This window comes from Notolabrus celidotus, chromosome 1 (genome assembly GCF_009762535.1).
Source record: "Notolabrus celidotus isolate fNotCel1 chromosome 1, fNotCel1.pri, whole genome shotgun sequence".
Taxonomy (NCBI): Eukaryota; Metazoa; Chordata; class Actinopteri; order Labriformes; family Labridae; genus Notolabrus; species Notolabrus celidotus.
In genome coordinates, this window is record NC_048272.1 from 8,417,294 (window position 1) to 8,435,183 (window position 17,890).

General features: G+C 37.6%; 1 protein-coding gene across 1 annotated transcript; it reads left to right on the top strand.

Annotated features, from left to right (window-relative positions):
• Nucleotides 1–1,002: 1,002 nt before the first annotated feature.
• fkbp5 (FKBP prolyl isomerase 5) lies at nucleotides 1,003–17,722 on the top strand. Its single transcript, XM_034681779.1, has 11 exons — nucleotides 1,003–1,374; nucleotides 5,781–5,913; nucleotides 6,115–6,259; nucleotides 7,823–7,965; nucleotides 10,141–10,255; nucleotides 10,350–10,506; nucleotides 12,236–12,326; nucleotides 12,572–12,655; nucleotides 12,740–12,925; nucleotides 13,018–13,257; nucleotides 14,899–17,722. Exons 2-11 carry the CDS (start codon nucleotides 5,809–5,811, stop codon nucleotides 15,001–15,003), a joined length of 1,371 nt encoding a protein of 456 aa, XP_034537670.1. The 5' UTR covers nucleotides 1,003–1,374; nucleotides 5,781–5,808; the 3' UTR covers nucleotides 15,004–17,722.
• The last annotated feature ends 168 nt before the right edge of the window (nucleotides 17,723–17,890 follow it).

Below are 17,890 nucleotides of genomic sequence, written 5' to 3' on the forward strand. Positions count from 1 at the left end.
TTTTGGACTACACTTAGTTTGACTTCTACATATAGAATATTTAGAGGAATGTATTGTTGCTTCATCTTTGTGAGCATTCAATGCTGTTGCCAATTCATAGCACTTCATAGTTCAATGTTTATTTATGCCTGTCTTTGTTTAGCTTTGTTGTCCCTGTTTTAAGCTGTGTCTATTTCCGTCTCCCTGGAAATTGTTCTTGGAACAGTGTGTTTACATTAAGAGCAAATTGAAACCAGAGCCAAATTACTTTTATGTAAGCACTGACTTTATTACTCAGTTATATACTTACTACCTATTTATGTTATTTGCAGAGGATCTGAGTAAAAAAGAAAAATGTACACCCTACTTTTAAATAGTGTTGCCTCTTTTATCCTACATTATAGAAATCTGTACAGTGTTTCACCAGCGATAGCGTTACACATTGTAACACATTTCAGGGACATTGTAACAAATCGTGTACAAAACGGCATAACATATATATAACATAAAAAGTTAGGAGCTAAAATCGATACATAAAGTTTACATCCATGCCATCTCTCCAACAAGTTACAGGAGCATTGCAACAACAACGTTTACCGCATAAAAATCTCTGGCTACAAAAGCGGTTTCTTTTTTACCGTCCCTCACAGCGACAGTAATCCGTCTCAGCGAACGTCTTATCGGGGCACATAGAGTGCTTTTATTACGGTGCTTACACTTCGCAGTCAGGAAGGCTAAGGCTCGGCTAGTACACAGCAGTGTTGATGATATGTGTTGTCAGCTGAGCGGAGGGAACAGCCTGCTGCGGTACAGGCTGTTCCCGGCCTGGCTCGGCACGGAACGGGTTACAGGTCAGGGTGTCTATTGGAACACAGTGTTCTCATCAGCAGCGGCAGCGGTACAGCTACAGTACAGCCGGAACATTGTGTTACTTTGTGGCTGCTTTCCAAGACCTGCCCCTTAATTTTACACTAAACACCCTCCCACAACTCTACTCTATTCTCTCTCTCTCTCTCTCTCTCTCTCTCTCTCTCTCTCTCTCTCTCTCTCTCTCTCTCTCTCTCTCTCTCTCTCTCTCTCTCTCTCCCTGCTCTCTCTCTGTCTGCCTCTCTCTCTCTCACCAGTGTCACTTTCAAGTCTGAGATCCATGTGGCTACTTCACCGGCACGTTTATCGTCACCAGAGGGGCTAGGGGATAAAAGGGGAGTTCGGAAAAAAGAGGACAAAACAGCGCTCCACAGTCAGCACATGGGCAGAACATTTAGTACCCTGGATGATATGAGATGAGAGGGGTGGGCTTGCAAAAGAAGGAATAAGACGCGGTTTCTAATTTACCGACTGAATTTGTAGCCGGTCACCTGTGTTTTGGGGACTGCACAAAAAAAGAATCGCAAGGTAATGTGAATCTTTATTTATTTATCATCCTCAATTCTGCAGTTGGAAGACTTAATGAAGCAGTTAATTAAGACATTGTGTCTTCTGTCTCTGATGCTCTCTGTTCATGTCTGGCTGAGTTAAAGGGACACTTGTTATACATCGTGAAGAAAGGATATTTATAAAGAAGATCTCTAATATCCAATAGCACTTTGGCTGGAAAACGGCTATAGAAAAACAGGATGTCCAATTGAGGGTGTTCTGTTTTGAAGATGTCAAAGGATGGATGTTGAATTTGTCACTCCGTGGGGGCATTTGAGGATACAGTGAGCTGTATCTCAGCATGCTCTGGTAAATAAGGGCTGATAAGAATCCCCATGTAAGTGTGTTTATAGGTGAGAGAGTGTGTGTTAATGTGGCTCTTGGCTGTGACTGCTACTGGACGTTGAAAAAGACACACTTTACATGCAAAACCCCTTTAGGCTTAGGTGTGTATGTCTTTGAATTACAGGCTGCCTAACCCTGTTTGATGAGAATAAGTAACATTGAGTCTGTTGATACTGTGTGGCTTCTTATGCATTTGGAGCAAGTTACACAGTAGAGAGTATAACGGAAGTATCTGAGTAACTTAAAATCAATAAGTGTTATCATACAAGTATTCCAATTTGGATGAGAGGGTGAAACAGAAGCAGAGTAGGCCTGCTAACAAAGACACAATTTGAAGGAAAATCCTAGATCTTGATAGCCCTAAGGGATGTAATCTAGTGAAGATGAATAACTTCTTATCTTGATACACTGACATAAATATTTAACAGTTATTTTCAATTGCCTCATAAAAACAATCATGTTTCATATTCTCAGCACATGCATTGCAAATCCATGCAAGAATAGCATTATTCCCAAAAAGTAATGACCACATGATCAACTTCACAAGCTTTTAAAAAGATCTCATTTGATGTAGAAAAGAAGGCAGTCCCATGAGAGACACTTCTGTGCTTCAGGGTTTCACTCTCTTAGTCCGTCATGTACACTGTGTGCTCACATGTTCATATATGAATCAGCAGAAGAGCACGGATGTGAGACAGAATGTACAGATACCCGGTGTGCGTCTGTGGATGTGGTCTTTGCCTCATTGTGATATGTTCCTGCATTCCTGCGCAGGGTATCTCAGTTTAGGTACATGAAGCCTACATGCTATTTTATCTGTCTGAACTGTTTACAGTTGGTCCCACTGCTCACTGTTTCATGAAGATAAATTGTTTCCTATAGAAAAAAAAAAACAAAAGTTAAATGAAAATTGAATGAAGAACTTTCCATGAGGCCCATGTGAATTCATTGATGATGACAATTCAAAATGCAATCAATCCACTTGTTTTATCTGAATTAACCAAGTGTGTTAATTCTGATATAAAGACTTTGTCAATTAACATAATTGCATGATTCATATCTTCCTTTTTCATTCAAAAATTCAAGCTGTGTGGTACGTGAGGGGGTCTCAGATTGGTGAGCACCATCAGGCTTTGCCAGCAGGGAACAGTGAATAGAAAGAACATTGTGTTCAGATACACACACACACACACACACACTGGTACACACACTGGTACACACACACACATGTACAGCAAGTCACTTCTAAAATGAAAACCATGAAATTGAAAAGTCACGGACAAGGTGTTGGTTCTGAGGAGACGGACATTTTGTCCCGTGCTCATGCTGAAGAGTTCTGTAAACGAACACTTGATCCTCTGACAGTGACACAGATTTGGATGAGCAGAATAAACCAGCACACACCAATAAGACAGATCATTATGGGATTTACCTTGTGGGCCAGGCACATGGTGACTGATCTTTTTTAGTCTTAGAGAATGAAGTCATATCTTGATCAATATCCAGCACAGTGAGTGTATTCTTTAGTGGGCAAAGCCCTGTTCCTTAATGTCTGGTTCTTAAGGCTCTCTGTAAACTTAATCACCACGACAGGATGTCTAGATATTTGCACATGGGATGTCCTGAAAGTGAAAACAGGCCAAGTGGTGGAAAATTACGCAAAAATGTATGCAGGGAATCAGAGCAGCCGTTCTGCTCTCTTGTAGTGCCCCAGAGCAAAGTTTGAAGCCTCAAATAATCTCTGTGGAAATGTGAAACATGCCTCTTATAATACTGTGTTTTCACTGTAAAAACACGTAAACTCTAGTCACATTGGTAAGTTCATTATGAGTATGGTATGATTATTTTCTATAAATGTTCATATACTGATTCCTCATGCAGACTAGTGATAATCTAATTGCACCACCTAAACAATATGTAATGTTTCATAGCATCCAGTGCATAGAGCTAAAATGATGGATAATAGTCACAGTAATGTTTGTTTTGACTGCATCATCAGTGAGCTTATCTTTCATCTATATTCAAATAGTTCTTCTTATAAACGCAGACAACACAGACTAATTCAAAATTCTGCCTTTTTATAAACCTCTCTCCCTTCTCTCCCCGTGAAGCTTTCAGGCAGTGTAAAAATAAATCGTACTCCTTTTTTCTTGCAGTAAATATATCGTTTAAAATGAAAGTATCTTTATGCCTCTGTCCGTAGTTGTTTGTTAGTGTGTGGAAGTGACAAATGCTGCCGCAAGTCCTGGCATGTACAAGATGTCCTTAATGGCCAGTTTAACTTTTGAGCTATCATTGTGGATGTTCCATTATAACTTGCAACTTCACACTCTTGCCAAAAGTCCTTACATTAGTAACACCACAACACAGTCCCTAGACAGCTGTGCACTGCTGCTATTCAAGCAAGTGTTAACAACTCAGCTGTTTCGTGTGATAATAATTGCCAAGTAGTGTGTTTGCCAACATGCTTAACATAGCTAACTAGCTCTTTTCATTGTCCTTAAACAATGTCAAGATTATGGTGCCAGGGTGGCCTGAACCCGCCTGCAGATATTTGTATTGAGGTGGTAACAATGACTCCTGACATGGGGCGCTGCTGTGATGCGAGAGAGAGGCAACATTCAACTGCTGAGTGGAACAACAGGTTGCTATGGTTTGAATGTCTGTGGTAAAGCTGCAGATGCAGATGATACAGAGATGTGATGCAATCTATCTATCTGTCTATCTATCTATTTATCTATCTGTCTGTCTATCTATCTATCTATCTATCTATCTATCTATCTATCTATCTATCTATCTATCTATCTATCTATCTATCTATCTATCTATCTATCTATCTATCTATCTATGTTCATGAGGTGAAAGTAGGCCTTGATTGTGATGAGAAGTAGCACTATCAAACAAGAAAACCTTAAAAAGTAGACGTGGATGTGAAGACTGTGACGGTGTAAAGTTCAAATGATGTTTAAAACCATATCATCTGAAACGTGTACCTAACCTTGGAAAAATGAGATTGCTCCAACCATAAAGATGCTTATTGACCTATTTGTGTATGTCTAAAAGCCTCTATGTACATTATATACTGTGCCTGTCTGTAATATTTATCTTCTTTTTTCTTTATTCTTACCCACTTATTCTATGTTATATGAACTAAACTGAATAAGAATAAACGATATAAAGAACCTGACGTTATTTAACAGGCAAGACCCCAAAAGGGCAACATCTGACAACATGAACAACATGTTACATTGAGTAGAAGAGTGGCATCAGTTTACTGTAAGATTTCAACCTGCCTTATAACAAACACTGAGAGAGATTACATGACTGTAGTGACGCAGCAGCAGAACACTGTGTGTGCCTGGAGGAGCCCACACTTTTTCCTGTTCATAGAAGAAGACTCGGGTTCAGATACTCATTACACAATTAAGAGTGAAAATACCTGAGCAAGGTTCAGCCGTGTTACACATTTCATAAGATCTGTGGATGTTATTTATGGATTGACAAAGAGCACAAAGAGCGATAAACAAATAGTCTGGAACATACTGTACTTGGTGAGTGCAGTGGATGTTACAAAATAAAATGAGTGAAGTAAGCGGCATGCTGCTGCCTCTCACATGTTTATGGCGATGTAATTGCTTCATCTGTGTGGAATCAGACAAGATGCAGTACAGTTAAAAACTGCATTGTGAGTAATGCCCGCATACAGCTGGGTTCCACATTAATGTGGCTTTTGCAGTGAAACTGTAAAAATATCTCCTGTGCAGTGCGTTGATTCAGAACATGTGCACTCATATGGCCAAAAGTTATATAATGTGGAGGGAAACTATGTTTTCCCGAGGATTAGGAGGATCTTGTAATAATAATTTCTGCCAAAGACAGTGATTTTGCTGTTCAGCTCCACAAATTAGATTTACAATCCATCATATGCCATTCCTCTTGTTGCACATTTGTCCCACTGTGAAAACATGAGACACAAGGATGTTTATTTATGTCCCTCAGATTGCTTAAACGCAGGCTTGTGTGTTTACTATTTCTTACAGTGTTACCGGGTGAGGCCCATATGCAGAAATGACCACTGATCAGGATCTACCTATGGACGGCCAGTCGGCCACAGCTGTGTTTGCTGCAAAGGGAATTGATGTAACAGTTCACAAAGACAAAGGAGTTATCAAGGTATTTGTTGTCATTGCTTTTAATATATTTACATTTTACTGTAGGCGTTCAGACATCAGATAAAGTAATTTGATGAACATATTGCATGTTCATTCATTTTGTCTCCCCTCTCTGTGTCTCCCAGAGAGAGATCAATCCTCTCTTTGATCTCTGACAAAAAGGTTTTTCAGTCTAATTGGAATCTTGTCTTTGTGTCTGCAGGTTGTGAAGCGCCCCGGTCTGGGTGGAGACCGGCCGATGATTGGGGACAGAGTGACTGTTCACTACACTGGGAAACTTCTCACTGGCAAGAAATTCGACTGCAGTTGGGACCGCAAAGAACCTATTTGTTTCAATGTAGGCAAAGGTAGGCATAAATGTTTGGCAAACCAGCTGGTAATTTCTCTTAGTTTAAGAAGGTTTTCAATTCTGGAAAGTATTAGCTTACTTGCTAATGGTTAGACAATGTCAGAAGCCATCGGCTACGGTCTGATGATGACATTACCTCTGGGAGCAAAAAAAAAAAAAAAAAGGGGTTTCGCTGCAGCACTTTTCCTTTTAAAAATTCTTGTCTTTATTTAACAGAAAAACATTCAAAAAGGAAAGGAAAAAACTCTGGTGGAATGGCGATGTTACACATTTAATTATCAAAATGGACACAAGGTATAGAAAGATTGGCAATTACAGTAATGGATTGTGGTTCATTCTTCTAGCTTCTCCTGCTGCCCTTTATGCAACTGGCAACATGATAAATAACAGGGAAATTGGGGTTGAGAGACAGCATTCAGTTCACTCACATGCGTTTGTCTGTTTTTAGTGAGGAAAGGAAAGTAAAGTAAAATAAAGCAAAGTAGAGTTATGTTTTTTATTGTCATTTTAATTGTACACAAGTATAAGTGAAATGAATATGTGTTCCACTAGGATCACAATGCTACATAAAAGGTGGGATTGAAAATAAAAGGTTAGAAAGGTAATTAACTACTTATATGAAGTTGAAATGACTCACAATAGCTTTTGTGTGATTGTAATATAGCCAATGTGTGCCGCCTTTTTGGCTGTCCACATCTATGGTTGTCTTGCGTTTAGCCAAAGCCCGCCAAGACACTGGGGGATGATACCTCTCAGTCTAGAGACATAAACCAGAGCATTTCCGATGCTAATTATGTTTCCCCTTGCCTACAGGTTCTGCATTCATAAGCAAAGTATGTTTACAGAGATCAAGAGTTAGATGAGAAGATTGAAACCTGGCTCATGCCTGTTGAATATGGAGCTATAGCCAGCAGATAGTTACCTTTAACACGAAAGAAAGCAGCTACAACTAGCCAGGTTCTGCTCATGAACAATAGTATTAACCAAGCAGCACCTCTAATGCTGCAGAGTAATATGTTCTATCTTGTTTATTTAACCCATAAATAAATAAACTTTGAAAACCACAAATTACGGATTCATAAGGGGATTATGTGATAATTTGCCTGACTATTCCTTGCCTGGGAGCAACAACTTCTCGGAAACAAGGAGTAGCCCAGTAAATAAACTCTCCCCCTTGTAAAACCCCAGCATGAGGTTGTCATGCTTTGTTTTTTGACAAAGAACACAGAATCATTTTAACTTGTTCATTAAACATGTGCTGATTGGAGGATTTTGTTCCCCTTCAACACCAGCTGTGGTTTTTTCTCTTTGATTTTAAGCTTTATGCCAAACTATAACTCTCCCTACCAGAGCTTCATATTCAAAAACAGAGATGGCAGTATTTTTGGTGTTCTCGTTTAAATCTTGACCCAAAAGTGTTTTGGAGCATGTCTAAGAATTCACAAACTATTACTTAATAAATCCTCTTCATCTGATCTAATTGTTAAGAAATCTGTAAGCCAGTATATATGCCATTACCAGCACTTTCAATAGTTGTCTTATGTGCTTCATCTTCTCACAGGGCAGGTCCTCAAGGCCTGGGATGTTGGTGTGTTGTCCATGCAGAGAGGAGAGCTGTGCACATTACTCTGCAAACCTGATTATGCTTACGGAACTGCTGGTAATCCTGACAAGATTCCTCCAAATTCTCCAGTAGTATTTGAGGTAGGTGTGCCTGCCGTTTGTGCCGTGCATTAATTCTGCATCACACCATGGGACCCTGATAATTTAAGAGCATGTGTCAGTCTCAACAGGAGTAGCTCTCTGGACGTAAAATTAACTAGTTTGTCTATTTTAATCCCTCTCAGCCAAGCAGCCAGAATATTCAGTACAGTCCTCGCTCTTTCTGAGCTCAGTGGGGGTACAGTTCAGTGTGTCCCCTCTGTCCCCTATAATCAATGATCATTATCGTTCTGTTCTGGGAGGAATCTCAAGAGATTGAGCCAGCTGCCCTGCTTTACAATTCACACCCCATGGACAGAACTCAGTCGTTAATCATCTTCTTCTTTTTTTGTTTTGTTGGTGCTCCATTTTTTTATCACTGACAAAAGTAATCTTAACTGTGGCAGGTGTTTCCAAGTATCCTGAAGTCAGGTGTTAAATTTTGACATCTCATATGATTTATCCAAGCACATACTGTACATGTATTTAGCTTTTCTTTCTATTTTAAACAACTGTGAAGGGCATTACTCTAACTTTATTTTTTAGCATTTATAATCAATTTCTAGACATTTTCTAAAAGGTTTACAACATGCTATATTGTAGCTCTAAGCGTAGCTGGTCATTATTGTATTAGTCAACAATTATTACTCCTCATTGAGGCATCCATTAGAGGAGGTTGATAAATAAATAAATAGATAAAGAACGACAGTTATAACAAAGTGTAGCACAATACTATCGTCATCATAATAAAAATACAAAATGTCTCAGCTGTTTATCACAAATGTACCAGCATAAGACATTTAATAAATGAGTATATATGGGGCTAAAAAGTTCTGTACTGGGGGACTTAAATTTGAGTTGGATGGTATCCTCTTATTGTAAACCCCAATTATCTACTTCCACTGATAAAACTGTGATTAAAAAAATTGAAAATCATTTGAAATCATTTCCACTTTATCTTAAATCCTAGTAAAGATTGTGTCGTTTCAACAATACAAAATATGTCCCTCTAAATTGGGGAAACAAAGAAGATTCAATGGAATGCTGTACTGTATACATCAGAGCTCCTGTGAGGAACTTTTGGTTTACTGATTTTGGCGCCCCCTGTTGGCAAAGCATTACCTCCGACCTCTTTGCTGATCTTCTTCTATACATGTTCAGTCAGTGTTTTATGATAAAAAACCTCTTCCTGATGTTTTGTAATCAGTCAATCACAGCACTTGCTATGAATGTTTGCAAAGGAAAACGTAAAGGAAGCTGCTATGTGTGCTGTAAACATAGACTGTATATAAAATGGACAGCGTTGCTCCGCCTTTTCCCGTTGTACGGTTTTGAAGCCAAAAAACCCCGTTCCAAAGCGCAGCCATTGTGCAGCCAGAGTCTGAGAATTACTGTGGTTGCCATGGTAATTCCTGTGTTTTCACAGTAACGAGCCCCGCCCTACAGCATAGCGTCAGAAGATCCTATGGAGTTTCTCTCTACGGCAGCTGTCAATCAAAGTGAATCCGGAAGTAAAACCCTGTTTTTTAACCTCTAATAACTAATGAAAAAGAAACTTTTTAGACAAAAGATGCCTTGAACACAAAACAGTCAAATAATAACTGATGACAACCATCATCAAAAATAACTGTACAAAAATAACCAATTCTGTCGCTAATGATCTTTTTGGTTTTTCTGGGTCACATAGAAGCATCTAGGTTAATTCCATTTGGATTCATAACCAGTGAAAAACCTCCTCACAGGAGCTTTAAAAACAACAACTTGATTGAAATATTTATTTTCAGTGTATTCAGCTTCATTAGAAAGTAGCAACAATATCCAACACAGTCACACAAAGTGGGATAATCTCACCTCAGGAATAAAGGAGAGAAGAGATGTTAAGTAAAAATATGGTTGAAAAAGCACATTGACTGATTGATCTATAACATGTCTTGTCCTAATAGAGGTATTAAGCTTAAATCTACCGTATAGTCTCCCTTCGTTGCTTCTTCTTCAGTCATTATTTCTCTTTTTTTTTATTGCTATGACTCCTACTTGTTTTTCGTTATGTTCTGCCTTTCTCCTCCCACACCTACTGAAGCACCACACATCAAGTTTGGCTGAGCTGTAATTTTGTTCTCTCCTTTATACCCCTGTTTGTGTCGTGCAATGATAAAATACACGTTTACAACCTAACAGATGGAGCTGCTGAAGTTTGAAGGAGAGGTGCTAACGGACGACGGTGGCATCATAAGAAGAATAAAGGTCAAAGGGGACGGTTACACTAATCCAAATGACGGTGCAAGCGTTGACGGTAAAGAAGCTTTCTTTTCATTACCCGACAGACAAGTTTATAAAGTAGCATTATAAGGTGACTTGTATGCTTATTTGTGTATTTTGTTTTGCAGTGCACCTGGAGGGCAGGTGTGGAGGTCATTTGTTTGACTGCAGAGATGTCAGCTTCATTGTGGGTGAAGCTGAAGATAAAGGTGTTCCTCTCGGAGTGGACCGGGCCATGGACAAAATGCAGAAAGGAGAATGCTGTGTACTTTACTTACAACCAAAGTAAGTCACCAAAAGATCTTGAACTATTGTCGTGGATACTATCCTTGCTCTTTCACTGCAGGTATAACGATTGCTTAGTGTGGGATTGCTGAGTGGTTATTTTGGCTCAGTGTTCATGCTGTGTCCTCATGTGGCCTTTTATTATAGCAATTATGCCACATTATATCCTCCAGGAACTTTTAAGCTCATGGGAGGTAAAGTAGGCTTCCTGTCCGATGATGATTTATTTTGCTTCTTTAATATGCAGTCTTTCTGCTCTCCTGTTTCCTGATACAGGGTTAGGAAGAAAGATATATCAACCAGAAAAATCTGATTATTTCATATCATAATTTCATCCATAATTCCTGAAATATTAGATTACATTTTGTCAATCTTTGATATTAATAATAAATGAATTAAAAACATTTAAGTAACACATTTGTAAATGCATGAGTGATTCAGCAATATGTCCTATAAAACTATGAGTATATATGTTGTGCTCAATGTACCTTTTTGGTATCAGAAGTCATGAGGTGGGTGGACAGACACAAAGTCAGGACAGAGAACAGTCTTATTAGTACAACTGAACAGTACTATTATCAAGCAGTGTTTGTAAAATACTGTATGTGCAGCACCTTTAATGTTTTCACTGTCAGTTTTAACTTTGAAGGAAAAAATCTATCTGTCTCTTCAAACAAACAGAGATGTAAAGAAGGACACAATTTGTGAACTGGGTCTTAAGAACAAAGAAAAATCATGTTTTTAATGTAAAAACATTTACCTCTTCTTTAATTATGAAAAATGAGATGCATCTGTTCTTATTAAACACAAAGACAAGAAAAAGCAAAGACATAAATTATATCTCTAACCACATCTCACAATTCCCCTGACAACACAAAGTATTTTTAACCTAAATAAATAGAAAGAAATACAGAGAGATTATAAAAAGAAAGAGAACACAATGTTCTCCCCAAACCACATCATATCTTTCCTGTAACTCAGCCCACACCAGCCCTCCCCATCAGCTCCTCAGGCGAAGGCAAAGTACTCAGAATTCATATTGCACTTATATTCATACTGAGAGTTATAATCAAACTAACGTGAAATCCTCCTCTGAATAACGTTCAAATTAATCTCAAAAATGTTTTTCTCCATACAATATTATCTGTATCTTATTCTTTGGAATCAGTTGAACTCTGCTTGTGTGGCTGCTTTATCTACCCCTTTGGGGAAACTATGCAACCTTTTCCAGAAAATCATCATGTTTATTCTGCAATTTGTATCAAGTTTTTTAAGATGTCACATGTGACCTCAGCTCCTTAATCCATAGATAATTTACTTTTAAGGGATTGCAGCACTTTACTCTACTTACTATGACTACTTAAATGTACCATTTTATCTGTACAAACAGGCTGTATTTTTTATCTAGAGGTTCAAGACTAACACGTAGTATAGAAAAGAAGACCAGCTGTGATATTGTAGAAATCTTTGCCCAAGTTCAAATATCTTTATTCTAACAATAAATGAAAGAGTTTTTATTTTAGTAAACTGTCTGGAATGTGAAGGTCAAATGTAAGATCTTTACATGTCTAAAATATGAGTAATTTTCATTCAATTTTCATCTTTGTAGCCATTCAAACTCTTTTATAAGTATTAAGTAACAGCCATTTCTTTGTTTCTTGTCATGTCTTCTGAAAGAATACTTTCAACATGCTCATGCTCTGAAATGTTTTGTCTTCTTATCTTACAGGTATGGCTTTGGAAGCGAAGGTAAACCAGAGTACAAAATTGGACCAGACCAAGAAATCATATATGAAGTAACCCTCAAAGACTTTAAAAGGGTGAGCCCTGCCTTCTGCCTTTTTACATTTTCAAAGAAGCAGACATTCAAACTCCACATGACATTAGTCTAGATGTGGTTAGAGTGTGGTTTTGGTCTGTTTTTCCCATGAGAGACAAACAAACTCAAGTACTCTGCTCACAAAGTTCAAGATGTCCTACATAGTCATGGAGAGATATGCAGCTGACTACTAAAACATAACAACCATTGTTTACTCACTTTCTGTGACGTTTGCATTTCCACAAGGTGAAAGAATCCTGGGAAATGGACTTGAATGAAAAGCTGACTTTGGCGACTGGAGTTAAGCATAAAGGGAATCATTATTTTAAGGTACAATCCTAATGCTGACCTTTATTATAAAGTGAATATTTTTTCAATTTAATGTTATTGAACAGTATTTTCCTGCGTCATTAGGCAGGGCAGTATCACCAGGCTGTCATCCAGTATCAGCGCATTGTTTCCTGGCTAGAAATGGAATGTGGCACTGGGATGGAGCAGCAGAAGAGGATACAGGACTTTGTTTTGACATCACACCTCAATTTAGCACTGTGTTTCCTGAGGATAAAAGAGTTCTCACAAGTAGTTGAGAACTGCAACAAGGTGAGCCACAAAATCCATTTAATTTCACTACTTTGGCTTTTGGTGGTTGCTGGATGTCCTGGATACTTATAAACGTGTCACTTTGTGTTTAGGTGATTGAGCTGGAAGAAAACAATGAAAAGGCTTTGTATCGTCGAGGGGAAGCACGGCTTCTTAGAAACGAGTTCAGCATGGCCTTGGCAGACTTTCAGCAAGTGCTCCAAGTCAACCCCTCAAACCGAGCAGCTCGCGCCCAGATTTCCATCTGCCAGAGCAAGATTAAGGAACATCATGAGCAGGACAAGAAGACCTATGCCAACATGTTCCAGAAATTTGCTGAACGGGATGCCAAGGTCTGTTAACTCACTGTTCTTGGCTTAACGTAGAAAAACAGTCAGCCCAACTCCTTTTGTTTTCTTCTTCTCTGCTCCTCTGTTTGACTTTCGTTCACAATGTTTGCACCAACTTTAATAAGATGGACAAGATACTTATAATCTTGAAAATTATACACACACACACGCACGCACACACGCACACGCACACACACACACACACACACACACACACACACACACACGACATATCCTCTTTTAATATTTAGTTTACTTTTATTTTTACATGACTTTTATTGCCATGCAAAGCTGTTTCATTTCCAGGAATTTCCACAGAAGAAGCAACAATAAAAAGAAATAGCTTAAAGGGGTAGAACGTTTAAACAAATCAAATACACCCCTCCGAGCCTTCAGTGGTATCAAAATAAAAGCCTACTCCTTGTATTTATTCTTCGATGATAGGATTAAAACACAAAATAGAATAGGGATCAAACTTTGTAAATCACATGCCATTTTTGGGATTCATGATAGTTTTTTTTTATTTATGAAGATTAAATCCCCATGATACCTGTCAAATCAGTTAATTTACTTTGGTGAGCAAAGCTGCTGGACTCGTGGTCAGCCATTTTGGGTATCATAGTAAGAACCATTCATACAGTTGTGGAGATCACTCCCCCTCTTGCGACTCAAATGCCATAGAAAATTCGATCAAGTCTTTACAGGACCATGTTATTCAAATAAATTACATTTGTAAGGATGATAATTTAATTATGTGTGGTTTCAGATATATTTTAGCAGTGAAGTGTTCTGTTATATCTTCCTCTGCTGTGTAGTTGTGTCTGTGTTTACTTCAGTGTGATGCTGACCTCTAGTGTTCAGTCAGGGATTTGTTGTTTTTTCTCACTGATGCTGTTCTCTGTTCGAGAAGAGGAAAATCTCTCCTGAATAAAAGTAACCAAAAAAAAAATTAACCCTCTTGTTATGTTGCGGGTCAAATTGACCCTTTTTAAAGTATATTTTAGTCAATACATGCCTCCCAAACCAGCTAAATGAAGCATAAAAATCTGGGCAACATGTGACAGAAGAGGTGTCGTGTTAATGTATCAACATCACTTCATAAAAAAAAAAAAAGTAAAAGTAAAATAAAATAAATTCTATGTCATGTTAAACTATTGCATTTATATTTAGGGTTTTCCAATGTACATTAAAAAAAGTTTTAACATGAATTTAAATGAAAAACAAGTGAGTTATCCTCATTGAACCATGATCTGTGAAAATTAAAGAACACCATTTATCTAAATCTTGATTTAAATGGTTAGTAATGGAGTTGAAAATTAGTTTAAAAAAATTGTGTATCTGGATTTTTTGGGGTTCTGACACTTTTGGATAATTGAATATGCCCCGGGTCAAATTGACCCAGGAACATTATTGCTGTTCCAGAGAAATGAACATAACAGGAGGGTTAATATAAAAAAATGCTGATACTCTTCACTTGTTAGATTTGACGCATGTCATTTTATTTCAGTTGTATAAGGAGGCATTTTTCACATAATTCACTGTCTAACAAGAAATGTTGTGTCTATTCATCTGATCCATCCAACTTGTTTAAAATGCTTTCTTTTAGACTGCCTTAGTCACTTGTTCTTCATCTCTGCTCCACAGACTGGGAGGACGAAGAGGAGGCGGGATGAAAGCACGAGGAGCAGCATGAACGGTGAAATGGGCACTAAGCGACGGCGGAGGAGTCAAGACTGTCCTTCTTATTAAGACATTTTGAAAGGGAGAAAAGAAAAGCCTCTCCAGGAACTAAGTCGTACAAAGGCCTGGAACCTGAATCTCTTTCTCTCAGTACAACTTTACCATTCCTGCATATAAAGCAGAGTTTGAGCAGGGACATTTGCAAACCGAACAGCATTTCCCCTGTCACACACAACTGTGCAACTGCCAGGACTAAACTTCCAGTGGATTCAGGTCTGCAGGTTCAGTGAGCTGAGGTCACTGAACACTTCAAGCCCCAGCTTTTATTTTAAAGACATTATAATTTATTTTTTCAAAAACACAGAGAAATTCCATTTTTGTTGTCATCAGGCTACTGTGTAGAGCTGAGATGTGCCTCCACAGTGTGTTTCTAATTCCAAAACTGTAGTCTGACTTGTATTTTGTATTAAGCATTTTCTTGGGCAGCTGCATGCATGTGTCATGAGGTGTTTGGGATTCAGACTTGAAACTTTGCTATTTTTTTCATGTGCAATATGTACTTTGTACCAAGTCCTGTTAGCTAAGTGGTATTTTTTTTTTACAAAAACAAGCATAAGTATAAAAAATAAATCATCTATGATTTAGCTTCGGTTCATAAAAAACAATACAGGGAAATACAGAAAATAGAGCAACACAAATCCAGGGTTCACAATAAATCAATTCTCCTTCAAATGTAATTTTTCAATAGTGTTATAAATCACTAAAATAAACCTGAGGTTGCCAATTAGCAGACACCAGAGGCAAAGAGATGAATGTGACAACAATCACAAACTTCAGGCCAATTCTGACAGATTCACATGTAACTTTATGAGTCTGTTTCAAGTAACCACTGAGTTAATGTGAGACTAACACGTGACAGTGAACTAAGATGTATTATTCCAAACAGTGTTTGAAAAAACACTTGGCAGAACCTCAACTGTGGTAAGGAGAGAAGTAAAAATCAAATATAGTCCTTGTTTTGAGGAAAGATGAGACATGTTTTATTGATAAGGAGCAGACCACTGTCATGCAGTAAATTATCAATCAGTGGAGAAATGCATGATGGGTCAAGAATGATTTGCTGAAGGTTTGTGTCTTATTAATAAGCGATATCACAGTACAGACATTTATTATCAGAAGCTAGCTTGATAACATCCTTTTCATGGACTTACTTTTAGTTTAATCAAGTGGCAGCTGCAAAAAAAAAAACGTTAAAGAAATATATTTAAAGATAAATGTATCTGCGCCTCAGCTTTGGTGGATTCTAGTGACTCACAACTTTCTTCTTCTGTTGCACTTTTTCTACATTTATCTATCAGCTAATTGCATCATCAGCATATCGGCACAATCTTCAGCACACACAACTTTTATTCAACTGTTGAAAACATGCAGAATCATTTTACAGGCTGTCAGAAAACTATGGTTGAAATTTTCTACCAAGGAAAGTTTTGATCATATCATCCTGTTCCCACCTTTGTATCAGACAGAGCAGATGTGCTTCAGTATATCGGACTCTGTGAGCACAAGAGGGAAAGGGACTCTTCACTGAAAATGAAGCTTAATAATCCTCAGAACCACACATTTCTGCGATTGTCTCATAAGAAAACCTTGATCTTTCAGCTCTGGTCATGTGATCAACTTTACATCTGAATAGATCTTCTTGCCTCAGTCCAGAACAGACGTGTCCTTATTTCACTGCATCTTTTTTTGTTTGTTTGTTTTGATATGTGTGAATGTTATTGGATAGTGGACAAAGCTGCACTTACATGACTGTCAAACCAACACTGTTATCTTTTCACAACATGTCGGGATGAAATCTTGACAACAATCTTGAGATGTTTTAAAAACATTTGTTGGTTCAGAATGAAAACCTCAGCTGTCTTAAATATATATTGTGTAAAAAAAATCAACTGTGTGTGTGTGTGCGTGTGTATGTGTGTGTGTGTGTGTGTGCGCGTGTTAATATACTGTACATTGTTATATGTTAGCAAGGTTTTTAAACAGCTTGTTGCTAAGTGTTTTTGAGTACTGCTAGCCCTGAACAGTCAAACTTTTTGTACAGTGGTTATGAGCATGAAGAACTTTTTTCTAGAAGTTATTAAATTGTATTTAAAAAATACTAAATAGTTATCCCCTTTGAAAAGTGCAAAAAGGTTTCCTGGCATTCATAAATGAAAAAAACTTGAACCGTGCAAACAGGAGGAATGATACTGATGTTAAGAAATAACCATTAATTGTTGGCAGGTAACCAAATTGAAACTACTTTTATCACAGGTGTTTTGTCATTTAAAATGTTTACATTTGTTCAAAAGACTTTTGCATTGTAAAACAAAATGTTATCAAAATTTTAAATTTGCATAATGCTAAAGACATTTTTCAAACAAAAAAATGTGAGGTACCTTTGTTCATGTTCTTTCTGTTTTTTTTTTATATTTCTTTTGCACTTTGAAGCATTAAATAAATCCAAGAGGTTGCATTGAAAAATAATTGTTGTTGTTGAAGCTTCAGGTCAATTTCTCAAGGTATTGTTACATTGACAGGTTTGCTTTTGACACAAGCATAGGGATATAATCATAAAAGTATTAAAGTATTAGTTTAGATAAATATTGTTTAAGTAATCTTCCGATTGTGGCTACATTTTGCTCATTGTGAGTCAGAAATCCACCACGGAAACCAGCGTATTAACCAGTTTTGGGTTTTGACATTGCAGATTAATAACCTGAATCAGATTAAAATGTTTACACTGATAGTTTTCACTCTTGGTTTTCATGGTTTGGTCTGGCAAAAAAAAAATGACCCAAACATATCATGAAAAAACTTTCTACTCTTTCTACACAGTTTAAAAGATAACATAATAGAATGTGTATAAAAGATCAAACGTTAACCTGAATACTTGAACCAATCTGACCCCTTCCCA